Below are 26,877 nucleotides of genomic sequence, written 5' to 3' on the forward strand. Positions count from 1 at the left end.
GGAAGGAGAAAGGTCTTGAATGAGACGGTTGAGAAGGATGCGAGCCAAGATCTTCCCAGCTATGGACAGGAGGGAGATGCCTCGATGATTGTCGCAAGACTGGCGGTTGCCTTTCCTTTGTAGCTGTGGACTATGCTGGTATTTATTCACAAAATGCTGGAGTAACTCAGCAGGTCAGGCAGCATCTCAGGAGAGAAGGAATGGGTAACGTTTTGGGTCGAGCAAGACCCTTCTTCAGTCTGAAGGGTCTCGACCTGAAAAGTCACCCATTCCTTCTCTCCTGAGATGCTGCCTGACCTGCTGAGTTACTCCAGCATTTTGTGAATAAATACCTTTGATTTGTACCAGCATCTGCAGTTATTTTCTTACACTACCTCTTGGACTGTGCTGGCCTCTTTCAGCTGTTGTGGGACCTTCCCTTCATTCCACATGGACTGGAAGAGTTCAGTCAGCTTCTGCATCATGACAGGGCCTCCTGCTTTGTACACTTCAGCATGAATTGCATCTGATCCTGGTGCTTTGCCACGGGAAAGTTGCTTGATGGCCTTTGTGACTTCTTCTGTCGGGACATTGTCAAGGTCTGGTTGATCTCCATCTGAGGTAGGCGAGTGATGGCCTCATCATTGATATTAGCAGGGCGATTGAGGAACTGGTTGAAATGTTCAGCCCATCTCTCCAGAATCTGCTTCTTGTCAGCAACTGGGTCCCGTCTGCACTGAGGAGCAAGAGGACTAGGGTCCATACACAGCCTTCAATGCGTCGTAGAAACGCTTGGTGTCGTGACTGTCTGCGTAGCCTTGGATTTCATCGGCCTTCTTGCTATACCATGCGTCCTGCATCTCACGGAGTTTCTTCTGTACTTTTTGTCTTGCACTGGCAAAGGCATCTTTCTTCGCTTGTGATGTGAGGTCGTTCTGGTGTGCTCTGAACAGTTGATGTTTCTCTGATAGCAGTGCCTGTATCTCTTCATCGTTCTCGTCGAACCAGTCCTGGTTTCTGCGGGGTGCTGGCCCAAGGTGTTTGAGGGCAATGGAGTAGACTGCATCTCTGAAGGCCACCCACTGTTCGTCAGTGCTGTCCTGGTCATCATGGGGTGTGTCCACCAGCTTGCCATCAAGGTCTCTGGAGATTTCTTCTGCAACTTTGTTGCTCTTCAGCTTGGAGACGTTGAGCCTCTTTACAGTCTTCTGACCTTGGTGTCTTCTCATGGGCACGATGCGAAGCTTGAGTTTGGACTCTGTTGGCAGCGAGGCCTGCACTCTGTTGGCAGCGAGGAAAATCAGGGATGCACAGGTTTCTAGAACTGGAGGAACAGAGGGATCAACTATTATAGGCTAGGAAGTTTGTGGAGATAGAGAAAGTTCAAGTATTGGAAGGATTTGATAATAAAGGTGAGAATTTTTACTGAAAATGCTTGAAAGTTAGTGATGATCACAGGAATTTATGTGTCCAGATAAAGTCAGCAAAGGTTTTGGATGAAAAAGATTGAGTTAAGTGAAAATTGCTGATTTATTCTATAAGAGGCTCATTGTAATAGGAGAAATATTGATTGAAAATGTAGTTTGATTTTGCTGTTTCTTCAGCAGTATATGTTGAACTATTTTTAGTATGATCCACATTTTCAGAATTGCTCAGAATCTGCATCAACCCTGTCCAAAGCCGTGAGCAATGAACAGTATCTACTGGGCCAGATCACATATGGTCTGAGCTTTTTGGATGCTCTTAAAATTTATTGTTTGTGTGTTGGGCAACAGTGCCCCTTTTGTGTACAAGACGATGCACTTTAAATCAATCCTTTTCTCAAATGAATCAATGTTTAATGGGGCCTGAGGCAGCTCAGAATGAACTCAGAATGAGTTCAATCTACAACTTCCTATATTTCTCACTGAAATCTTGCTTGGAAATTTCTTGCCTTGCTATTCAGAGATTGCAGTGCATTGAAGAATGTAGGAAGTCTATTCATAGTTACAGTATAATCTGTGAAAACAGGCCTTTCGACCCAACTTGCCTACGCCAACCACTACACCCCATCTATACTAGTTCCACCTGCCTGCGATTGGCCTATAACCCCTTTAAACATCCTATCCATTTACCTTTCCAAATATCTCATCAATGTTATGATAGTATCTGCCTCAACTACCTTCTCCAGCTGCTCATTCCATACACCCATCGCCCTTTGTATGAAAAAGTTATCCCTTAGGTTCCTTTGAAATCATTCCCCTCTCACCTCAAACCTATGTTCTCTGGTTCACGATTCCCCTACTCTGGGCCAAGAATTTGTACATTTACCCTATCTATTCCTCTCATGTTTTTGTACACCTCCATAAGATCACCTCTTCTTCACCTGCACTCCAAGGAATGCAGCCTGTCCTAGCCTGCTCAACCTCTCCGTATAGCACAGGCCCTTGAGTCCTGGCAACATCTTTGTAAATCTTCTCTGCATCCTTTCTAGCCTGACATCCACGAACTGGGTTGTGCCGGATTGGAATCTTCCTATTCAGTTCATGGTACCGTGGGCATGACCTCTGTATGGGCATTTGCTGGTTGGGTGCACACTCCAACACTAATCTGCACCAAGTTTTCCAAATGTGGTGAGTACTACACTGGAGAGCAGGCTGGAAATAGGGTTTTCAAATGTCTGAAATGGCTGGAGTAAGCTGGGGAGCAGTGGATAACTGGTTAGAGGCAGATATTTGTGACACACCTAGAGCCACAGCAGATGCAACTATAGGATCGTGAGGAAGGCATTTCGGATGCTTGGCTCCATTGAACGTGGCTTATAATTTAAGACTGGGAAATCACAGTACGTCTTCATAAAGCATTGGTTGGACTATACTTAAGAATATTGTGTGCAGTTGTGATCGCCGCAAACCACACTTGGATGAAATGTTAAGAATTTGGGAACCTATTCAGGAGTGTTGCATTGAGACAGAAGATGGCTGTGATAATGAATGACCAGGGTAGTCACAGTCACATACCAGCCAGAGGTGGGGACTGAACAAACCCTTGCATGTGATAGGTGGATACAGGCGATGGGGAACTGATTGGCAGATGAGAAATGTTGATTGAAGGCATGGACGAGGCAGAATCATCTGCCAATCAAACCCAGGCTTTGTTCTGCTCAAATTATTTTCCAAGCACAATCATTCTGAAGAAGGGTCCCAGTCCGAAACATCGCCTATCCAGGTGGTCCAGAGATGCTGCCTGACCCAATAGAGTACCCCAGCACTTTGTGTTTTACTCTACGTCATTGATTTTCTTTAGAGAGGAAAACCTGCTGTCTTTATGTGTCTGGTAAGTATGCGACTCTCTAGACCTATCAATGTGGTTGTCTCTTACCTGTTTCCTGAAGGCTTTCAAAAGACATGGAGATTTCTACCTATACCATACATAGATGCAATGAATTCAAACTCAAGTATAATATATAGAGACCAAAGGGGAAGATACAGAGTGCAGCAATTGGGGGTAAGAAATAAATATCAGCACAGCGAGCAGCATCAACACCCCATGAATGAAAATAAAAAGTCTCTCAGAGAACAAAATTCCATACTGGCTCACATGTGACTCTTAGATTTAGGTTTATTATTGTCACATGTACCGAGGTACAGTGAAAACCATTGTTTTGCATGTTATAGGAACATATCAGATATACTGTACAATCAATTCAAACTCAATATATAGAGGAAAGTGAAGAAGCAGAGTGCAGAATATAGTTCTCAGCATTGTAACGCATCAGTTCCTTAGACAAAGTTCAATGTCCTCATTGGGGTAGTGGTGAATCGAACAGTCCCCCAGCCTATGGCAGGACCGTTCAGGTTTGATAATAGAGGGAAGGTGCAATGGATAAGGATGGATTGGCTGGCTGCTGCGGAGCTGCTGGCATCCTCTGCCAAGCATCTCCGCTTGCCGTCTCTCACCGAGCTGCAATGATCAAGGTCTGGGATAAGCCGAGCAGCGCTGGGAACGCTGAGCTGACTCTTTCAATGAGTCAGTGAGGCTGGTTAATGGCCGCTCTTCCCGCGTCTGGTTGCTCTCCCATTACAGCTGTTTCTGTGATCTCTCTCCGCACACTGTTCTCGTTCATTTCCAACATGAAAAACTATGGTTACGAACAGTTCACAGGAATAGAACCCTGGTGTAACCAAGGGACTTCCTGTGATTGCACTCTCTAACCATGCTGAATATAAAACATCAACCATATTCTCGAGGTTCTTTTTTTTTTTTTTAAATATTTTTATTAAGAAATATGACACATGAAAATGAAAAACATTGTCAGTTCAATGATGAGAATCACAGTCAAAGGATAGAAACAAAAGTGGCAATACTACAATCAAAGTACTGTGTATCTCAATAGATTGAAATAAAAACTAGTCATACTTTCTGTGTTTCAAAGATATAATAAAACAAAACAAAGCAAAACAAAATACAAAAAAGGGGGGGAAGGGGTGATCCGTTAGTCAGGAGACAGAGATTGCAGAGAGTGGAAAAACGTTAAAAAAGATTGCCACTTATTATAAAATTTATCAGAATTGCCACTCAGTGAATATCTAATCTTCTCTAACTTTAGAAAGGACATGATATCACTGATCCACTGAGAGCTGGAGGGAGCTTTGGTAGACTTCCAGTGAAGAAGATGCCGTCTTGCCAGTAGGGAAGTGAAAGCAAGAATGTCTAATTGCATGGAGGTGTAACGGTTGTAGTCTTCTGGAAGCCCAAATATGGCAATATGGGAAGAGATGTTTATAGTTATCGAAAGTATTTTTGACATAGTATTGAAATAGTTCTGCCAAAAGCAAAGTAATAATGGACAAGAATAGAACATATGGGTTAAATTGCAGGATGAAGCGTGACATCTGTCACAGCCTACGGTGATATTGGGAGAAATTTGTGAGTCGAGCTTTGGAAAAATGAATTCTAAAGAGTACCTTAAACTGTATGCGAGTGAGACGAGCGCAAGTCGAGCTTGTGTGAATTTTATTAAGAGCAGCGTCCCACCAGTTATCCTCCAGGTTCAACCCCATTTCATGCTCCCAGGCAGTCTCGACTTTGGTAGCTGGTAAACCGTTGAGTGACTTTTGAAAGGGGTCAAAAGTGAGAAACTCATCCCACAGTTGAGGAAGGAAAAGATGGAAACAAAGATTTAACGCAATGTCTAATTTGAAAATATTGAAAGAGATGCGACGGTGGGAGATGAAATTCACTTGACAAGTCTGCAAAGCTACGAAAAATGCCATCCTTATACAGGTCCTTAAAATATTTCAGGTCATATCATATCATATCATATATATACAGCCGGAAACAGGCCTTTTCGGCCCTCCAAGTCCGTGCCGCCCAGCGATCCCCGTACATTAACACTATCCTACACCCACTAGGGACAATTTTTACATTTACCCAGCCAATTAACCTACATACCTGTACGTCTTTGGAGTGTGGGAGGAAACCGAAGATCTCGGAGAAAACCCACGCAGGTCACGGGGAGAACGTACAAACTCCTTACAGTGCAGCACCCGTAGTCAGGATCGAACCTGAGTCTCCGACGCTGCATTCGCTGTAAAGCAGCAACTCTACCGCTGCGCTACCGTGCCGCCCTCCTTATCGTGCCAATCAAAAAAGGTGGAGTCTATAAACATAGGTTTAAATAAATGATTCCTCAGTAAAGGGGCTAAAGTAGATGGTGAAATAAGATTAAAATGCTTCCTGAATTGGTACCAGATTTTAAGAGTGGAACTTACCACTTGGTTATTTGTAAAGCCAGAGGGGTTAGTTGGAATAGAAGAAGGAGAGCCATTAGGGAAGATGAAACACATGATTGTGCCTCTAACTTACACCATGGTGGATCCATGGATTTCAACTAAAACAAAATTTTGTGGATGTGTGCTGCCCAATAATTCAATTGGAAATTTGGGAAGAGATAATCCGCCATTGAATTTGCATCTCTGAAGTACAGATTTACGGATTCTGGGTACCTTTCCACTCCATAAAAAAGAAGAAATAGCTTGTTTAATCGTTTTAAATAAACTTTTCGACAAGAAAAGGGGGAGACATTGGAACAGAAACAGGAATTTGGGCAAAATGTTCATTTTAATTGTATTTATTCTTCCAATCAGCGTTCTTTTTAAATGTAAGTGCCAGAGTCCAAACTCATTGGATGAAAAATATTTGTTCCTGCACTTTCCTCTAATTCTGTTAGCAAGTTACCTTATATATAAAGATAAAGGTCTGAAAAAGGGTCTCGATCCCAAACGTCACCTATCCATGTACTCCATAGATGCTGCATGACCCACTGAGTTACTCCAGCATCCGCAGTTCTTAGTTTCTATGTTCTTACCCTATATAGATATGTCCTGTATTTATTGACCTCTCTGCTGAGGAAAATACACTCTCCCTTCTCATTCAACTGCGGCCTCTCATATTTTATTCCACTGTGTAATCCCTCATAATCCATTGCTACTTGAGTGTCTTTCCTTGCCAACCTATTTGTACAGCAAACCCTATGTATGTTGCCAAGAAAGGGTAGAGGACTCAGGCTATGCCATAAATGGTTGAGCTAATCCCCTAACCAAAGATGTTATACTGGTGTTATACAGGCATCAGGAGGGAGATTTCTCACTCTTTCAAAATCAAACTGTAGATGCTGGAAATCTGAAAGAAAGACAGAAACTTCTGTAATATGTCAGCAGGTAAGGCAGCCTCTATTGAGAAAGTGTCAACATTTTGGGTTGTTGACCCATCAGAACTGGGAAAAAAACAAAATGCGTTAGTTTTCAGTTGGAAAGTAAGTGGGGAAGTAGTGTGCAGAATAAAGGGGCTGCACATGATAGGATGAATATGCAGACAGATCACTGTCCTCATTAAGCCACTTTGGCTCATCCTGATTTCTCAATAGTGCTGTGAGTGGGAGTTATCCATTGTAATGGCCTGGCACTATTGAGGATCAGATTCTTATCGTGTGGTAAATCCTTATCTCGATCTTACTGAAGAGCTACCAGTGATCTGATAGGCAAACCAATTGTGGGGTGCAGTCTCGGGAAGCAGGGCTGAACATAAATGAGGTGTACAGGCCAGAGAAAAAAAAATTGTGCAACAAGTTTGTCCATGCATCACAGGATTCCGCTGAGAGTCTGGGGAATCAAATCAAAATTTAAAAAGAACCTGTATCTACAGATTGTATTTAGTAAGATCTTTGTCTCTTTTGGGCAGAAATACTGTCTACCACTTACCATCAAAGTTATGGATGGACAATATGGAGAGATTATGGACATTAGGAGTGGTACACAGTGGTAGAGCTGCTACCTTACAGTGCCAGAGCCCCAGGTTCAATCGTGACTACAGGTGCTGTCTGCGCAGAGTTTCTACCTTTTCCCTGTGACCGCATGGGTTTCCTCCCATATTCCAAAGACGTGCAGGTTTGTAAGTTAATAAGCTTCTCTAAAATTGTCCCTAGTATGTAAGATGCGAAAGTGGGATAGCATTGAACTTTTAAACAGGCTAACAATGTTCAGCATGGACTTGGTGGGCCAAAGGGCCTGTTCATAAGTGATAGAAGCAGAATTAGGCCATTTGGCTCATCCAGTCTACTCCGCCATTCAATCATGGCTGATCTATCTCTCCCTCCTAACCCCATTCTCCTGCCTTCTCCCCATAACCCCAAAACCCATACTAATCAAGAATTTATCTATCACTGCCTTAAAAATATCCCGATTGACTTGGCCTCCACAGCCTTGTTTGGCGAAGAATTCCACAAGTTCACCACCCTCTGACTAAAGAAATTCCTCCTCATCTCCTTCCTAGAGGAAAGTCCTTTAATTCTGAGGCTATGACCTCTTAGCACTAGACTCTCCACATCCACTCTATCCAAGTTTCAATGAGGTCCCCCTTCATCCTTCTAAACTCCAGCGAGTACAAGCCCAGTGCTGTCAAATGCCTGTTTCCAAGCTGTATTTCTAAAAAACTAAAGATTAACGTTAAACTTGTGGCAATTCCTTGTCACTGAGACAAAAATGCCTGCAAAAAACTGATTACCTCTGGGGATAGGCTATATATATATATATAAATACACACACACATATATGTGTATTGTGGAAGGAGACCAATGTGTTACAGTTGAATGAACTCTGATCGGTGCAAGAATTGGGAATGCTACATTATATTTCTATCATCACCCTCTACTGGATTAAAGAGGGTATAACTAACCAGATTCCTGTTTTCTTATTGTTAGCCAGTGTATTTTGGCTGGAAAACCTCGATCTCTCCAATGTAACAGAATTTACAAATTATAAAGTCAGTGAAATGTATGGGACATTCATTCCACTGCCCCAGCTATTTTCAGTAATCCACCGCTTTGTTGCCCTGTCTACTGTGGCAAATTATGGAGTGTGAGAGATTGCAGCCCCTATTTAAATATCTGAAGGGGCTGCTACTCAAGTTTTAGCTGCATTTCAACCCCACGCTTTTGGTCTTTGGTCACCCGGTACGGAGGGGGCAAGGTTTAGATTTTAGATTTAGATTCTACAGCGCGGAAACAGGCCCTTTCGGCCCACCAAGTCCGCGCCGCCCAGTGATCCCCGCACATTAACACTATCCTACACACACCAGGGACAATTTTCACATTTACCCAGTCAATTAACCTACAAACCTGCACGTCTTTGGAGTGTGGGAGGAAACCGAAGATCTCGGAGAAAACCCACGCAGGTCACGGGGAGAACGTACAAACTCCATACAGACGGCGCCCGTAGTCAGGATCGAACCTGAGTCTCCGGCGCTGCATTCGCTGTAAGGCAGCAACTCTACCGCTGCGCCACCGTGCCGCCCTTGGTTGGTTGGGGAGGGCCAAGAAGATCTTTCAGGGGTCCAGGTAGCAGGCAGTCAAGGGTTCTGCCGAGTCAACTGCCTGCCCCTCTCTCAGGCTTATGTCCGTGCTCGCATGTCCCTGGAGAGGGAACACGCGATATCCACGGGGACTCTGGAAGCCTTCTGTGAACACCGGTCGTCGTAGGGGATTGAATGTGTCATGGATAACCTGTATGAAACTTTCCAATCTGGATTCCGCTCAAACCACTGTACTGAAACTGCGCTCCTCAAAATCACAAACGACATTCTCCTCTCCTCCGACGCTGGCAACCTCAACATCCTCATCCTACTTGACCTCAGCGCCGCCTTTGACACCATAAATCACTCCATTCTCCTCACCCGACTTGAAACCTCCCTTAACATCACCGGCACAGCCCTATCCTGGTTTAAATCTTACCTCTCTGACAGACACCAGTTCATCTCCATTAACAACTGTAAATCCCCCACCGCTCCCCTCCCCCAAGGTGTCCCCCAAGGCTCAGTCCTTGGCCCCCTCCTCTTCATCCTCTACCTGTTCCCCCTTGGTCAATTAATCCGCCGTCATGGTCTCAACTTCCACTGCTTCGCCGATGATATCCAGCTCCTCATCTCCACCAAGTCAATCTCCTCCACCACACACTCTACACTGACAAACTGCATTACTGAAATAAAATCTTGGCTTCAATCAAACTTCCTCAAACTCAATTGCAACAAATCTGAAATCATCATCATTGGTCCAAAAATGCTCACCAAATCCACCCAAAACTTCATCCTCAACATTGATGGTCTCCCAGTATCCACCTCACCTCACATCCGGAATCTTGGAATCATCCTTGATCAAACCCTCTCCTTCGACAAACACATCAAACACATCACAAAGACAGCCTTCTTCCACCTCAAAAACATTGCCCGTCTCCGTCCATCCCTCTCCTCCACAGCTGCAGAAACCCTCATCCACGCCTTCATCACCTCCCGTCTGGACTACTGCAACAGCCTCCTCTATGGCGCACCCTCAAAAATCATCAATAAACTTCAATATTCAAAACTCCGCTGCCCGTCTACTCACACACACCTCGATCCGTGACCATATCACCCCCGTCCTTTATAAACTCCACTGGCTCCCCATCCCCCAGAGAATCCAGTACAAAATCCTCCTCATAACCTACAAAGCCCTCCATAACCTGGCCCCATCCTACCTGACCGACCTCCTCCACAGGCACACTCCCACCTGCACCCTCCGCTCTGCCGCTGCCAATCTCCTATCCCCCCACATCCGGACTAAACTCAGATCCTGGGGGGACAGGGCTTTCTCCATCGCTGCTCCCACCCTATGGAACTCACTACCCCAAACCGTTAGAGACTCCCCCACACTCACCACATTCAAAACATCGCTGAAGTCTCACCTGTTCAGCACTGCCTTCAACCACTGAAGGTCACCTCACCTACTGTCTCCTTTCTCTGTTCATTTATTTATTTACTTATTTATCTATTTATTAATTTCCTTATGTTCTCAAAATCTCTGTAAAGCGTCTTTGAGTATATGAAAAGCGCTATATAAATAAAATGTATTATTATTATTATTATGGATAAGGATGATGATGTAATTTGATGATTGATTAATAGATGCTTGCAAACTGCTGGGTAGTTTTGATCGTTCCAGTATTTTGGAACTGTGATTATTTGAATAAAACCTCCTTATTAAGGAAAAAAAATTGTGGCAAATGAACTGCTTTCCCAGGTTCAGGTGGCAATTAAAGATACTTTTTAACTGTACTTTCTCTGCAGCTATAACATTATATTCTGCACTCTGTCTCCTTTCTCTTTCTGCAGTCATGCATGGTTTGATTGTACTCGTACCTGGTATGATTTGACTGGATAACATGCAAAGTATTTCACTGGATCTTGGTACACATGACTATAATAAACTAATGCAGTGTCACAGCTAGTAGACATGCTGCCTCATAAGTGGAACAGGTTTGATCTTGACCGGGAGTGCTGTCTAAGTGGAGTGTGCACATTCTCCCTAAGGTCGTGTGGGTTTCCTCCTACACCCCAAAGATATATGGGTTGGTAGGTTAATTGGCTGCTGTAAATTGGTCCTTGTGTGTAGAAGGGTGGTAGGAACTAAGGTAAGGGTCTCAACCCAAAGGGTCTCTAGTCTGAAGAAGTGTCTCAACCCGAAACGTCACCCATTCTTTCTCACCAGAGATGCTGCCTGTCCCACTAAGTTACTCAAGCTTTTTGTGTCTATCTTGAGTGGGGGATGGGTGGGGCAGTTGATGGGAATGTATAGAGAACAAAACAGATGAAGTAAAATTAGTGTAAAGATTGGGTGACTGATGGTCATCTTGGATTTGATGGGATGATAATTTCTGTGCTGTATAAATTTATACTACATTTGTTGTTGCTTATGCCAAGAAATATGATTGAGGACAAAGGTCATCTGATTCCATCTGTGATGCCTACTGTGAATAACGAATAAGATGCCACTCACATGAACCAATTCAGTGATCAAAAGCCAGAGCTTTTGTTGTCTCCCTGTAAGAAAATTAAAGTTTTGTATGAAAAGAAGATTGAAGATTGAATGAAGACTTAAAGAAAGTTTTTTTTTTGTTGTTCAGGGGAAAAGGATCGACATAAACCATGGAGCTACTCAGACAGTCTGACCAAGGTCTGAACAACGTCAACTCAACTTCTTTTTATCTCTACTAGCAGTTGATCAGTTATTTGCAGTAGTGATGCTCCCAGGTAATCCTGGTAAACTGATGAGCCTGGGGAAGACATGGTTGGCTTGTACGATCAGCATCTCCATGTTTCCATATTGCTTATTTCCTTCACAATAGAAGTGCTCACAAGGTCCTCCCTTGCCTGCAGCATTTGTTGTTTCAATTATATTCAAAATTTGGCGAGTATTTGTTAATTTCAGCATACATCCTCGAGCAGATTCAGTAGCGATGTTTAAAGTCCTTGAATATTTAGTCCTTGAATGTTTATAGTCCTTGACTATATTTCTCAGAGTAACAAGCCTCTGCTGGTTAACAATTTAGTGTTAAATGTCTGCTGGAATACCATGGGTAACCATCAGGCTCTTGAACCACCCTGTGCATCCCTAACTGCAACCCAACCTCAGCACCAAACTATGATGGACTCAGTATGAGGTTGCACCACGTATGTTGGCTTGCACTATTGTGACTTTGTTTATGTTGTATAACACAGAATATTCATTTGCTGAATTGTTGCATTTAATGTGTAAAGTTACAGCAAGTAAGAATTTCATTTTTCCAGTCCCAGGATTCTTGACTTGACTTTTATTAAGTCTTTGGGCCCAAAGGCAGTGCAAACTGTCTAAAAGACAACCAGTTAAGGCAAGGGTTCCCAGCCTGAGGTAAATTTACCCCCAGGGGGTAAATTTCACCTACCCAGGAGGTAAATTTGAACAAAATAATAGTTTTAAAAAGTATTTTAAAATTTCCCCTTTGTCGGTTGTGTTATTATGGTAGAAGTGTAAACTCAAATTACTGAACAAAACAGGGTGGAGGTAAATTTACTTTCAAAAAGTTGCCAGGGGTAAATGGGATGAAAAAGGTTGGGAACTCCTGATTTAAGGGGCCATATCCTTACTTTGTGTACATGATGTTAATGTAAATATGCAAAATATAACCAAAAAAACAACTTATGCTAATTTAAAATCAATCTTTTTAAGCGGTTCTACATATCTGACATGTATTTAGTGATGTACCATATCGTTGAGGTGCTTTTTCTGCAGGAATAACAAGGACAAATTTGGTTTACTTGTGTAAGGCCATTTAAGTCATGTATTGGACCTTTATTACTGTTATTGTTATGATTAGCTACCTCAGGGCTCCAGTATGGGAATGCTGGTTTGTGTTGCTTCATACTACATCCAGCCCAAGAAGCGATCAAGGAGCCTGTACAATGTAAAGTTCTGGACTGGGGCCCAATCCAGACAGTTGGAGGGAGCAAGTGATCAGAGTTGCAACCTCTGAATTTCAGGTGGATGCACTTGTCTGATACACCCTGCAGTAGAGGATTAAATCAGGCTAACAATCTGTTAACAGTGGTGTTTGAAACAATGAAATTATTAAATCGGAAAGATGTAGAGGAATTATGTTCTGTGGTGACAGAAATCCCCCAAAAGATAACAGAATCTTAAAATGTTACCCAGGCTAGCCAGGGGTCAAATCAGAAAACACTCGTTCACTCTTTAGTAGAAATTATTACTCTCTTCCCAAGTGCTGGTTTAGTTAAAACTTTCCAAACTGCAATTGATAGATCATGTTTCGTCAAGGGAATGGAGCAAAGGCAGGTAAGCAGAGGCATAGATCTGACTGCAGTAATTGATAGAAGCTACAGGAAGGTTCATGGGAAACTTTTATTTTGAGATGCAAACAGGAAATTAAAAACAGAATAAAAGTGCCAATGCAACTTTCAAGAAATCACGTTTAAACGCGTTAAGCAGTTCACCAGTCCCTGCCTTTGGAAAATGTGTGGTTATGGCGCAATTTGAAAACCTTATGCTTAATGTACACAGCTCCCAACTGGGAGGACCAGATGGTACAAACTGTCTAAGACAACCTGTTGAGGGGGCCAAATGTTTGCTTTATGCATATGAAGTTAATGCAAATCCAATTAAAAAAATATGCCATCAAAACTGTCGTACACTAATTTTAAAATCAATCTTCCTAAGGCTAATAAGCTGGTCAACTTTATAAACAGTTAACATATTAAGTAATACGTAGCGATCATTGCTGGGGGAATGACATGGCCAGATTTGAAAGAAACCTGAAAATATGCAGCATGCAACGCGAATGGAAGGATGCACATATTGTTGTTTTTCAAAAATGAGTTTCAAACTGCGATGATGATTTAATTCTGCTTTGCACTGGCTGGTGCTGTTGTCAATCAGCGGCCCCCGCCGCCGGGCTGCCCCTCGCACCTCCTCTCCCGCCAAACCGTTTCACTGAAGTAACTTGACCTCCCAACTTCACAAAAACGGGATGAGATCGACGAAGTCGGCTAGTTTAAGCGAGCACTGCACACCCCGTGTCATCAGTAACTGGTAAAGAGCGCTGAGTGGGCGGGACAAGTGTGCACGGCCTGGTCTAATTGGCGGCACTTCACACGGGCATTTATTTAGTCGTGGTTTGTTTGGGGGGGGAAAAAAAGAAGAGAAGAGTGTAGTCATCGTGTGTGTATGTATGAGGAGATTTACCTGAGCCGCTGCAGCCGTCGCCGGCCGGCAAGTGAGTGAGCGGGCGGGCGGGCGAGTGGACGCCTCCGCGCGCCAACGGGGGCCCGACAGCCGTTGGACGGGGGGCGGGACGTGGGAAGAAGCGCGGCGGTGATTGGGCGGCCGGCGGGTTTGAATGAGCAAGCGCGGCGGCGATTGGCGGGGCGCGGGCGCGCGGCGGCGGGGCGACGGTTATTGTTTGAGCTGAGAGTGGGCGCGAGAGAGAGCGAGCGAGCGGACAGCAGCGGACATGGTGAGTGCTCCCGCCCGCCATCTCCCTCCCTCCCCCCACACACAAACACACACATATACCGCCGCGCCACCGCATCCACCACCTGCGCCCTCCTGTCGGGCACGTTGGGTTTTTTTTGGCGGGGCGGCTGAAGGGAGGAAAGAAGGCGCGCGTTTAGCGAAGCAGCCCGGCCGCCGCCGCTCCCCGGGCACCCACAGCCGCCGCTCGGGTCAGCGTCCGTGCATTGGTTTCCTTCACGCCGCTGCCTTTATCTCCGGGCTTGGATTCGGCCGGGGCGGCGGGAGGGGAAAGAGTATATTTAACCGGATCCGATCTCTCTCCCACCGCGGCGTCAATTCCCCCCGAGCGCGGGATGTGTGGCATTGCTCCCGACCATCTAGGGGGAGAGCTGGGGCATGCCCGGCGGGAGGGGAGGAGGAGGGATACCCGAGGGGGTGGGTGGAGGGACACCCGGCGGGGAGAAGGGCCGAAGGGGCGTCTCCCCCAGCCCCAGGGCTTTCCCGTGCCCGGGGCTGAGTGACAGCTGAGTGGCGGGAAACGCTGTCCAGAGAGCGGGCTGTGCAGATCTGCAGCCCAACTTTAGCAACTCGCCCCGAGTTTGGGGTGTACATTTCAGCGTGCACATCTCGCTTTGTAGTTAAAAAAGTGTTTTCTATATTTGCTGTGAACGTCCTAAACAATTTGCAGAATATTTGGCAAGAATTAAGTCGTAGCGCAATCACAATTTTTTTACACAGATTCAATAAAGATGTTCTTTTGGTTTCAGTGAGATTAAAATGGGTGTTGCAAAGTATCGAGTGTTCGACTATTTTGCCTATAAATTGTACTGCCATATGTTTCATGTTTTTGAGATTAATAAACCAGACATCATAAATTAGAATTTAAATATCAGTGGTAACTTGTGGGAATGGATGGCAATCTGCAATTTTAGGTATGTCACTCAAGGGATTACTATGAGAGGATAAATTGCTTTTACTTGTCAATGTTTGTGAATTGTTCCAGGACACATTGACGTATGGAACTGATGCTCTTTTGTTAAATCATTTAATGGTGATGAATTTAAGCAGCTGAATTAAATTGTCCCATTTCCAGATTTACTGCTGTGCACTTGGAGGATGGCATTGGCTCATGGTGGAGTGTGGGTCTGGATTAATGCTAAATGATTAGTGAAGAGCATCAACAACAATACATTTAGTTGGCTTTATTTATTTGGATTTACTGCCAGAATACTCTTAAAACAAAAGTTAATCCAGTATTAAACTTAGTCTGGACATGGAACAAATTTTACTATTTGGAAATAAATATTTTGTAGCATCTTTAGTGAAGGCTGACAACCCAGAACAAATGTGTGACAAGATCAATATTTTATTCAATATTTAACATCTTAGTGTTTGCAATCCATACATGATGAGATTGTGAGCTAACTTTTGAGGCAAAGGATTGAATCAATGGGAAATCTTGCACATAATATTTATTAATCTTGGTGTCTCAAAACAATATGTAGGCTAAAGTACTTGAAACTATAGTCATTGTTGTTATGTAGAACACAGTAGGGTTCAGAAACCAAGTTCAGAATATTTTGAGCAAGGGATTGATTTTTAACCAAAACAACATCATTTGGGTGAAAGTGCATCATCATAGTGTGGATCAAATACAATTAGTTACAATAAATTCAAGAATGAATTAAATGCAAATTTGAGAAAGATTCATACATATATATCTTGAATACCTAATTTGGAAGACCAGGCACATGTATCATATGCCTAATTGTGTAGTAACAGTGACCACATATGCTTTCCAGTTTGGTTTCTTGGTGCTACTTTAGTTAGTGTTCAATTTCCATGTGATGTCACAAGCAATAATTTAAATGCTCCTCTTTTAAACTCTTCATAATGTCTCAATTTAAATTCGCCAATGATCTATTTAAATATCATTAAATCGGCATGTTCTTAATTTCAGCATGTACAACTTCATCGTACTACGTTCGGCAAAGGGTACAATATCATGAGACAATGTATTTGATAATCAAATAAGTGCAAGAGGAAATCTGCATTAACTATTAACTGCCACAAACATTTTGGTACAGTTAGCCTTTAATTCTGCAGGCATTGTATTGGTATGGGGGGAACTTTGGTGTTCTCATCTTCCCCTCTTTCTTTGACAGGCTGGCGGGAAAGCTGGGAAGGATTCGGGAAAGGCTAAAGCTAAAGCAGTTTCCCGCTCTCAAAGAGCAGGATTACAGGTATGCCTTTTTGTTAAAAATAGGATATAACAAAATAGTTTTTCAGAACTGGGTACATTTCCAAATAATTGAGTTGTTACTTATAGTATGAGAAAAATGTTTCTTATGAGGCTTTATTTTGAAATCGTCAATGAACAGCCCTACTTGGAGCAGCTGAAGATAATTTGGGCTTTTTCCAGAGGAACTTGCAACAGTTCCTGGACTTCAATGATTGGCCTCCAACAAATAACTACTTTATGTGTCAGGAGTGTCAACAGTCACTGGTTTCTTTCTATCTGTTTTGCAGAGGCTCTGATGCTGTGTTATTTACGACAGGCTGTTTTTGTACCCCAGTTCACATCAGGATTGAATGTGGTAAGATGCTGAGAAAATTATAATAGAATAGGGCAATGTTCACGTAGATTTATGCAAAAGATGCATTTAATTTTGAGGTTACTAGCAGAAATCAAAAAGGTGGACCATTGGGTGTGATGTGTTTTAACTTTTCAGAAGGGCTTTAAGATGTCCCACGTAAATTAATGAAATGAGACCACATGAGATTAGGACAATATTGGTTTGGAGTGAGGATTGTTAACAGACAGGAAAGCTTTTTTTGAGGATGGGAGTCTATAGCTAATTAGGTGTTACAAAGATCAGACCTTAAGCTGCAGATATTGAGTGATTTTGGACAAGGACACCAAATATGCCATAATACAAGCTTGCTGCTGATGTGTGTGAGTTATGGGAAGAACACAGAGGCTGCAATTGGATACAAACAAGCTTGGTTAATGGACAAGGACGTGGCTGATGAAAATATAAGGAGAGGAAAATGTGAATGGAGAAAGATGGATTGTGGATTTACCATCTTGGATATATTTTGTGTTCATTTTCATTCTAAAAAGACGACCAGTAGATCTATTTTAATTATTCTATAGGACTGGACACTACTAGTAAGGCCACATTTATTGTCCTTGAGCTAAGTCTTCTGCTCGCTATGTCAGAGGCATTTGAGAATTGCATATAAACTAGACCTGGGAAGGTCGACAAATTTCTTCCCATAAAGGATATTAATATTCCTGTAATAGTAATGCTTCAACCCAAATTCTTCTTGGTGAGTGCTCCAGCTGGCTGCTCAATGTCAGTCAAATGATTTTCTGGAATTTGCAACCTAGAAGGAAGGAGATTTTTAAAAATTGTTCACTGACTAGTTTTAGCTAAATATGCTTGCTTGCATATTGCTTGCTAAATATCCTTTGATGCTATTAATTCATTAGAATGGTATTCACTTCAGATATGCTTAATGTTTTTGATGTAACCTTCTACTCTCCCCATGAATTAGTGAAGAATCCTCTGATATCTTAAAAAACCTTAAGGTCTGAAGAAGGGTGTCAACCCAAAACATCGGCCATTCCTTCTATTCAGAGATGCTGCCTGTCCCGCTGAGTTACTCCAGCATTTTGTGTGTATCTGAGTTCCTTCCTACACCTCTGATTTCTTGTTGAGCTTGTGGGCTACTAGATCAGTCCTCTATTTTGTTCAGTTTACCACAATTGGTGCCACTATGCAATGCAGAATACCTTCGTTGTAGAGCAGGAGCATCATCACAATGTCTTTTTAGGCAGTTCCTTGCGATTGAGGATAACTGAATTTGTTTTGAAAGTAAGGCAGTTATGAGGCCAACGTGGGAACTGCAGACTCCTCCACAAATGGGGACTTATGTTCAGTAGTTTATGAAAGGTGTAGTGTGTGCTGATGCTGGACTGTGTTACTGGTGCATAATTTTCAGCCCTATCCTGAATGCTCTTCCTCTTTTGAGGGGTTATGGCCCAGAGCTTCCCAAGTGTTCAAATGGATTTTGAGGTTTTGAGGAAGCTTTGAGCACATTCTTGAATTCTGTCTGCCTGGTAATCTCACATAACAGCTTGGGTATTGTCTCTTTAAGGAGTAACAGAAATGTGATTAGCCCAGTGTAGCTGGCCTAGACTACCTGGGAATCTGGCCTGCTTATTCCACTGAACTTGAGAATTTGGTAGAGACAGTCGTGGATTTGTTTTTGTCGTGCATTGAGATGCCTGTTGTCAAGCTCCCAGAAATTAGGGTAGGGATTCATGCTGCCCAGTAGATTATTTTGTCTAGTTGAAGTTTTGATTTTCAAATGCCCCTTTCCACATTGACCAATGGCAGTGGTGTCTGCCTTTGCTGAGCAGTGGTTCCCAAGATGTGGGTTGTGCTTGCCGAGATTTCAAAGTGAACCTTCATAGTTGGAAGGCAGTGTTTTGTAGGCATGGCAGGTCAGTAGGGGACTGTGGGCATTTAATTCTTAGGTATAAAGCCCAATGCCTTGCATGTTTCAGTGAGCAAGTCAATAATGTCTTGGAAATCTGCCTCCACGCGCGAAGCACAAACATACTGATCATCTGCATATTGCCGTTTGCATGCAGCTTCTAGTGACTTTGGATCTGGGGTATGGTTGCTCTAGGCTGAACTATTTCTCACCCGCTCTGAAGGTTGGCTCAATTCTTGCAAGAAAGTTCATTACAATCCTGGGGTTTTGGGAAACGTACTAGAGAAGTTGGCAGAATTCCGTGGTTTACTCCTTTCTGAAGTCTAAAGGTTCTGAAAATCCTCCAGGAAGCAGCGGTTAAATTAAGTGAGCTAAATTACGCAACATTGAAAGGCATTGTGGGTGTCATCTAGTGTCAATTTGAAACTTAACATCTCGCCACGGTCTGTGCGTTTTCAAATAATTTTGTCAGTCTTCTATTCAGTAACGATAATTGTGGATCAGATATCCTGGTATGGACTAAAGGGAAAATACAAATAAGTTATTGTGTTCAGAAACAGCTTCTTAAACTTTGTGGGGATTCTTAACGATTTGGGTGAGATTTAATTTTGTTGAATTGCTTGTTCAATTTAGAATTATTAATCTTTCCTGCTTTTCCCTTGCATGGCTACAAGATTATTTCCTTGAGTGTTTTTAAAAAATCCAAATACACAACCAGATTTATGACAAGATTTTTAAAATGTAAATTTATACTAGAAGCCAGACTGCTTTAATATCTGTAGGAAAGAACTGCAGATGCTGGTTAAAATCGAAGGTAGGCACAAAATGCTGGAGTAACTCAGCGGGACAGGCAGTTTCTTTGAAGAGGAAGGAATGTGAAGTTTCGGGTCGAGACGTCACCCATTCCTTCTCTCCAGAGATGCTGCCAGTCCCGCTGAGTTACTCCAGCATTTTGTGTCTACCTGCTTTAATATCTCTTCAGTGTGCAATAGGATATGTTGGAAACTTTCAGCACTATTTTCCCCCCAATATTTTAGTGAGTTACATTGAATCTCATAGCCTCTGGTTATAACAGGGTTACTGTCTTTTGCCCTTAAACTCTCAGTAGGATAATACAGTTTTAAACAGGTTAATTTTGGGAAATCCTAGGGTATGAATCCTTCAGGAGCAAGACTGGGTAATGCATTATCTTGACTCAATCTGGCATTCACTTCAAGCATGACTGATCTGTCACCCCTTTCTAGTTATCTCCCTTTGTCCATAATGGACAAAATGATTTTCGTAAACTTTAGTTGACAAAAGGGAAGAATTCTATAATTATAGAATTGGTGAAGCATACAGTACAGGAGGGTTATGTATCTTAATTGTGTGTTGATCTCTTGAAGTAATCCCATCCGTTGTTTCTTGGCTGTCCTTAAACTTTATTTTGTCAGTTCCTTTGGAAGTTGCAATTTGTTTCCACCAATCTTTCTGCGGTAGATTCTAGATTGTAATTCGGGTTCTTATTTGCGACCTTTTCGCTGATTATTTTTATAAACGTGACCAGGTTGCTGCCTTTGTCGTAAATCGAAGCTGTTTCTCCCTGTGTGCTTTATCAAAATTTCGAAATTTTGTACAGCACCCCTTAACCTTCTCAAAGGAGAATTCTAGCTTTATAAGATATGTAAGAATTCTAACTTTATGGCTGGTTCCTCATGATGGTGTCATCATTCTTTAGGATCTTATGATACGATAGAACTTTATTTATCCCAGGAGGGAAATTGATCTTCCAACAGTCATAAAACACAAAATTCATGAAACATAAAATTAAAGTGATGAGAAAAAATGACTGGGGATGTGCAGAGATTTGGGGGGGGGGGGGGGGTTGTCTACCCCACAACAGAAGGGGGAGGAGTTATACACTTTGATAGCCACAGGTAAGAAGGATCTCCTGTGGCGTTCGGTGCTGCATCTTGGTGGAACCAGTCTGTTGCTAAAGGCACTCCTCAGGTTTACATGTGTGTCATGGAGGGGATGAGCTGTATTGTCCAAGATGCTCCTCAAACTGCAGAGCATCCTCCCCTCCAAGACCACCTCCCATGAAACCAGCTCCGCCCCCAGGACGGAGCCGCCTTTCTTGATGAGTTTGTCAATCATATTGGCGGCCTTCGCCCTGCTGCCCTAGCACACAACGGTGAAGAAGGTGGCACTGGTTACCACCGATTGGTAGAACATCTGCAATACCTTCTTGCCATCATTCCTAGCAGTTGTTGGGGATTGGGGGCTGTAGTTCAGCTGAGAGCAAGCAAGTTTTGTTTTTTTCTGTGCCATTGAGTGCAAGGGATTTTGCACGGAAGAAAATCCATTATATGGTAGTTTTAAACTAACAAATATATTTTTTTGAAGACATTTTTGGACTGCTCAAAGCTATAAATGGGACTTTTTTGTAGTCAGCTTATGTTTGAATTTTTGTTGCATTGTTAACTTTGATTTGAATGATTAACTTTATGGAGGGTAGCACAAAGATATGAGATGAAATTCAGCAGTGAAGTCTACTGAACAATTATTGTAGCATGAGTTATCTCCAGGAAAGAAACTTGAGGACATGAGATTTAAGCGAGGAAGCTGGAGATAAATGGTTGAATTTAGAAGCTTCTTTCAAGGGAAAGGCATGGATCTCATCAGCTAATATGCTCTTTAAAAAAATCCTATATTTTAACAGGACTGGAGGAGTATGAATATATAAAGTAACAATATTAGCTTACCAATAGGATTCTTGATTTTTTTTTGGACCATGTTGACAGTTGGCGCTTGGTATTCTTCTAGTTTCCTGTAGGTCGTATTCATAGGCATTTGAAGACTCGCACTACCAGCCATGGACGGGTGGGTGCTACAGCTGCCGTGTACAGTGCAGCGATCTTGGAGTATCTCACTGCTGAGGTAGGTCATGCGATTGATAAGTGTTTTATCACAAATACCTTTGAATTGGGATAAGTATGAATAAAGTCTAGTTCACTCTTTTATCTAGATGATTTTAGCTCTCTTGATCTAAACTGCTCCATGTGATTCTTTTTTTTCTCTCAAACACTATTTCTATAGCATGCACGGAGAATTAGTGGTTTTTCATTGAGGATGACAAAGACTAGGGAGAAATTGATGAGCAAAAAAACTGGAGATACTCGATCGGTCAAGCAGCATCTGGGAAAGAATTATTGATGCTTTTGGTTGATGACATTTCATCAGAGTTGGCTAAAATTAAGGCTGGGGAATGACAGGCTATAAGAGGGACTTTTATGAACCCAGGTACTGCGAAGCAGAAATAATTCAACAAACAATTCCAGATGGCAGCTTAATGGCTGCTTGCCAACAGTCTCTTGCACTCTTAGGAGCAACCATTGTTTCTGCAGATATTTATATATAAAGGAAGGAATTTGAGGTTTTTAAATCAATGTTATAACTATCACTTTTTATACTGAGTGTGAGATATTTAGATTATTTCAATTCAATAGACGAAAACATGTCAACATTGTAAAGACTAGTACATGGATAGGGTTGGTTTTTGGGGGTATGGGCCAGGCACAGGCAGGTGGGTCTGGTGTAGATGGGGCATGGTGGTTGGTGTGGTCATGTTGGGCCAAACAGCCTGTTTCCACGCTGTATTACTCAAAAGGAACGATGGGGAGGGATCTGATTGGAGAATTCCAGATTTAAAGTCTGGTGACTGAAAGCAAAATAGTTTGTGCACAGATGCAGCTTCGATATGAGGCTAGAAAAGATTTGAAAACAAATGATTCATTGTGAGTGGAGAGATTGGGATTTGAGGAGATTGAGTGCCTGATGTTGGGTTTTTTCTTTCCATTCCAGTCCTTCCAAAAAGTGAAAATTTCACAATATTGGACGTTTTATCATATTCACCATGACATTTAACAAAGCTGAAAATTGCTTAATTTGTACCTTCAAAAGTTAGATAGAATTTTGTTGATATTCTCCAGGTATTGGAGTTGGCAGGAAATGCATCTAAGGATCTGAAAGTAAAGCGTATTACGCCACGTCACTTGCAGTTGGCCATCCGAGGTGATGAAGAGCTGGATTCACTGATCAAGGCAACCATTGCTGGTGGTGGTATGTATTGATGCAACAGTAATTGTTCTTCAGGAAAGCAATTGTTTGCCAGAATAAGAGTGGGATGCGCATTTGATTTGGATAAACCATTGCTTCCTAGATTAATTGTATAGTTTGCAAGTATAAATTAATGTAAATGAAGCTGCTAGTACAACTTGAGGGTACGTGCTCTTAAGATCTGTAAGCTTGGTCAGGAGAATGGACAAGGTGGTGCACACTGCATACTTTGAAGCCATTACCTGACTCTTACTGTTGTATTGTATTAGAGAAGATATAAGTTCTGCTGTTTACTTTTAAGATATTGTCTGCAGTGTTGGAATTATTAGGGATGGGTGGAGGTAATTTTTTTAATCCATTGCTAAACTTGGCTTCATGTTGATCAAATGGAAAAATATTCGTTAAAAATTATTCTGCACTTAAAGCGTCCTTATTGTATCCTCTTTTAAGTAGATGTTCTGTTGCTCTTGAGCTGGCCTCAAATGTGAATCCAGCTTTTGGTTTCCATACAACTCCAAGTGAGGTGTCCAGTGTCCTTCAACTGAAAGCTTTGACGCTTACAAGCAGCGTGCTGTGCTCTTTTGGATAGATCTTATTTAGAGCATATCTCTTCTATTGGATACCATTCAATTGAAGTTTTGGGGGTTGGAAAAGCATTAGAAATTTGAAGTGCCAGGTTTTATCTTGGTACTGAAAGAACAAGGTTGTATCATTTGATCAGCTTATTGAGTGTAGCAGTTGAAAGACTCCTCTGACTACTTCAGTTCATGCATAGGACACAAAAATCATTGGTATGGTCAGTTGATTGCCAATTCCCAGCTGTTGCTGAACTGAAGTAGTCAAGTCAAGCTTGTCTTACACAAGCATGGTAAGGTACAGGTACAATGAAAAACTTGCAGCAGTAACCTCATAGGCACTTAATCTCGGGCTACACAGAAAAATATAATTTGTAGATAAGTAACACACATTCTACCTGTCGATGAAAAGATGACTGCAAGAATACAAGAAATTGGTGCAGTTGTTAAAAGTAGTTAAGACAAATGGCGTTAGTGGATTGTGTCATGTAGGCTAGTCCGTTTTATAATGGTCAACATTTACACCTTTTATTACAGACATTAATTGAACTAAATGTCACATTGCAATTAGTAGGTTTGGAATATCTCTAAAGATCCAAGCCTCTGCATGCTCATCCAAAAATGTAATAAGGGTACAATGCTAATGGCTCTGAATCTGGACCTTTGCCTCGTCAGTCGGAGCAGTGTGACTTCTATTTCTATATGTTCATCCATTTAGCATGCAGATTATGAATGCCCAAACCTTTGTGCTGGAGCAGAAGTTCAGGGGCTGAAACTGTTGCTGGTGTTTCTATCCATATCACATGGAGGGAGCAATCAAGGGGTCCTTTGGAGGATTGTTTCTCTGATTGGATGTCTGGTCAGTGATGTGCTGCAGAGGGTAGTACTATGTCCACTGTTTGTTATCCACATTAATGATTTGGATGCCAATGTAGTTAACATTGCATGTAGATTTGTAGGTGATGCCAAAATTGGCGGTATAGTGGTTAGTGAGGAAAGATATTTAAGTCTACAGTAGGGTCTAGATCAGTTGGGAAGGTGTGCCAAGGAAAAGCAAATAGAATTTAACTCTGGCAAGTAAGAGGTGATATACTTTAGTATGTCAAACCAGACCAGGCATTGTACAATAAAAGCTAAAACCCTGGAGTGATTCCCAATAGATTTGGGAGTACAGGTATATGGTTCTCTGAAAGTTGTGATTCGGGTGGGCAGGAAGGTGAATATGGTTAGGCACACTTTTTATAGGGAACGATAATGTGTACAAACATTGGGATATCATGATACAGCTGTACATGTTGGTGTGACCACACTGGAGTACCGTGTACGGTTCTGATTACTTGGCTACAAGAAGGATGTTATTAAGTTGGAATAGGTGCAAAGGGACATGAACTAGGATGTTAATCTGAACTTGTACAAGAGTTGTAGGAGCCTATGGGGGTGATGTAATTGAAATATACAAGATTATGAGGAGCTTAATGATAAAGCAAACACTGACTTTTCCCCAGAGCAGAAGATTATAAAACTGAGGGAATCGGTTTGAGGGGAGGGATTAAAGAGAACCCTGGGAGTATCTCCTTCACTCAGAAGGTAGTCTGTATCAGGAATAAACTCCCTGGTGAAGCTATTGAAGCAGATACAATTACTACTTTCAAAAAAGATTTGGATAGATATAGGGATAGGAAGGGTTTAGAGCGGTGTGGGCCATGGGCCAAGCCCAGTATGTCAACTGGTTGCATGCCCTTTGTCTCTGTTGCACATTGACACCTGATCTTTCCAAATACAAAATGTCACTGCTTCCTCATAATTTTATTACCATTCCTTCCTTTGCACCAAAAAATAACTCTTGAAAATGACATTTAAAATACCAGTTGTAGAATGCCAAGATATTTTTATAGTTTGAGTTTTTGCATTTCCTTCTAATGTAACTTAATACCATTTTGTATTTAAATTGTCCATGGCTCGTTAGTCACCCCTGGTTGTAGATAATTAGTTACCATTAAGAATGTGAAATGCAGTACTGAAGTTTCTTAATTTAAGAAAGGAATGTGCAGAGGACTTCAGGATTCCTGGTAACTCCAGCATTGGAATAGAAGTACAATTTCTATAACTGCTTTGCTGGGTTTTGATTTTGCACTGGTTGTTGGAGAGAAGGGTCATTGGAAAAACATCACGCCTACTGATTTATCCCTATAACGAGGACAAAATTAAACAATTCCAGGAACGCTTCGAATCAAGTCGTCCCATTTTTGTACGGCATAGCACTGTAGTGGCCCAGTGAAACTATACTGTGTCTTGGAGCATTACCATCAGTCCTGTTCCCTCTCATCTATTCTGTCGTTTGCCCATCAACTACACTTGCCGCTCCCCATTCTCCAGACACCCACCTACACTGTTCAGTGTCCAATTTTTACTGCAATACATTGGGCTGGTATCTCACAAGATGGACAGACCATTTTCAATTAAATGCAGTTCATAAAGTAGTTAACTATGTGCTTTAAGCTGTTGCATTTGTACGTTATTTTGTTTTCTGTTACAGGTGTGATCCCTCACATTCACAAGTCTCTGATTGGAAAGAAGGGCCAGCAGAAAACTGCATAAAGCTCAGTTTTGAACCTACCCTCTTCCTCCCTGCTGTCGTACTGTAATTTGGACAGAAGAAACCTGGGGATACTTGGCATATTTTTTTTAAAAGAGTAGTTAAAATGAAATGGGAGAGTTTTAGCAGATAAATTTAGTGTTCAATATAATCTGAAAGATCTGTTTGTATGTCCGACAGTTTAGATTTGAAGCTGTATGAAAATATAACTAGAAAATACAGCTGTTTGTCAACAATTAGGTTACATAAGTGTGTTTTATACAATAAAACAATTCATAAAACCATTTTATAAAAATATTGTGTTTGCTGCATCTTCTTTCAAAAGATTATTGAAGTTGTGTAAACCAATGTGGGTTGTCTAATTATTCTCGATTGATGTTTTCTATTCCTTTGGTTGAACAAAACAAATGTGCTTTTTCCTTTCTGGTTTCTTCCCTTTTATCCTATTTGGAGATGAATGCCCCTGCAAAGCAGCTAATGTGATAACTGGATGTATCATATTCATGTGAAGGAAAGAACTGCAGATGCTGGTTTCAATCGAAGGTAGACACAAAAAAGCTGGAGTAACTCAGCAGCATCTCTGGAGAGAAGGAATGGGTGACGTTTCAGGTCGAAACCCTTCAGACTAATGTCAGGAGCGGGACAGAGATAGAATGTAGTCGGAGACAGTAAGACTGGTGGGGGAAGGGATGGAGAGAGAGAGGGAAAGCATGGGGTATTTGAAGTTAAAGAAGTCAATGTTCATACTGCTGGGGTGCAAGCTACCCAAG

The 26,877-nt window shown here is 42.1% G+C and overlaps 2 protein-coding genes across 3 annotated transcripts; one reads left to right on the forward strand and one right to left on the reverse strand.

Annotated features, from left to right (window-relative positions):
- Nucleotides 1-351: 351 nt before the first annotated feature.
- Nucleotides 352-14,332, reverse strand: LOC144610398 (uncharacterized). Its single transcript, XM_078429032.1, has 3 exons — nt 14,317-14,332; nt 14,063-14,284; nt 352-1,303 (listed from the first exon to the last, which is right to left on the reverse strand). The coding sequence occupies exons 1-3, from the start codon at nt 14,330-14,332 to the stop codon at nt 732-734; spliced, it is 810 nt and encodes a 269-aa protein (XP_078285158.1). The 3' UTR covers nt 352-731.
- Nucleotides 14,236-26,418, forward strand: LOC144610340 (histone H2A.V). 2 transcript variants are annotated; one of them, XM_078428961.1, is made up of 5 exons: nt 14,240-14,333; nt 16,498-16,575; nt 21,644-21,757; nt 22,810-22,939; nt 26,048-26,403. In XM_078428961.1, the coding sequence occupies exons 1-5, from the start codon at nt 14,331-14,333 to the stop codon at nt 26,107-26,109; spliced, it is 387 nt and encodes a 128-aa protein (XP_078285087.1). In that variant the 5' UTR covers nt 14,240-14,330; the 3' UTR covers nt 26,110-26,403. The 2 variants fall into 2 exon arrangements, with proteins under 2 accessions (XP_078285088.1, XP_078285087.1); XM_078428962.1 differs by lacking the exon at nt 22,810-22,939 and having other exon boundaries at nt 14,236-14,333; nt 26,048-26,418.
- Nucleotides 26,419-26,877: the final 459 nt, after the last annotated feature.

The sequence above is a fragment of the Rhinoraja longicauda genome, chromosome 36 (assembly GCF_053455715.1).
Source record: "Rhinoraja longicauda isolate Sanriku21f chromosome 36, sRhiLon1.1, whole genome shotgun sequence".
In the NCBI taxonomy this organism is placed as follows: Eukaryota; Metazoa; Chordata; class Chondrichthyes; order Rajiformes; family Arhynchobatidae; genus Rhinoraja; species Rhinoraja longicauda.

Bases quoted from the DNA above. Each gene is read 5' to 3' on its own strand.
- LOC144610340 (XM_078428961.1), top strand. The intron at 21,758-22,809 runs GTAGGTCATGCG...GATATTCTCCAG, and splicing joins TGGAGTATCTCACTGCTGAG to GTATTGGAGTTGGCAGGAAA. The intron at 22,940-26,047 runs GTATGTATTGAT...TTTCTGTTACAG, and splicing joins GGCAACCATTGCTGGTGGTG to GTGTGATCCCTCACATTCAC.
- LOC144610398 (XM_078429032.1), bottom strand. The intron at 1,304-14,062 runs GTAAATCTCCTC...CTGTTCCTCCAG, and splicing joins CGACGGCTGCAGCGGCTCAG to TTCTAGAAACCTGTGCATCC.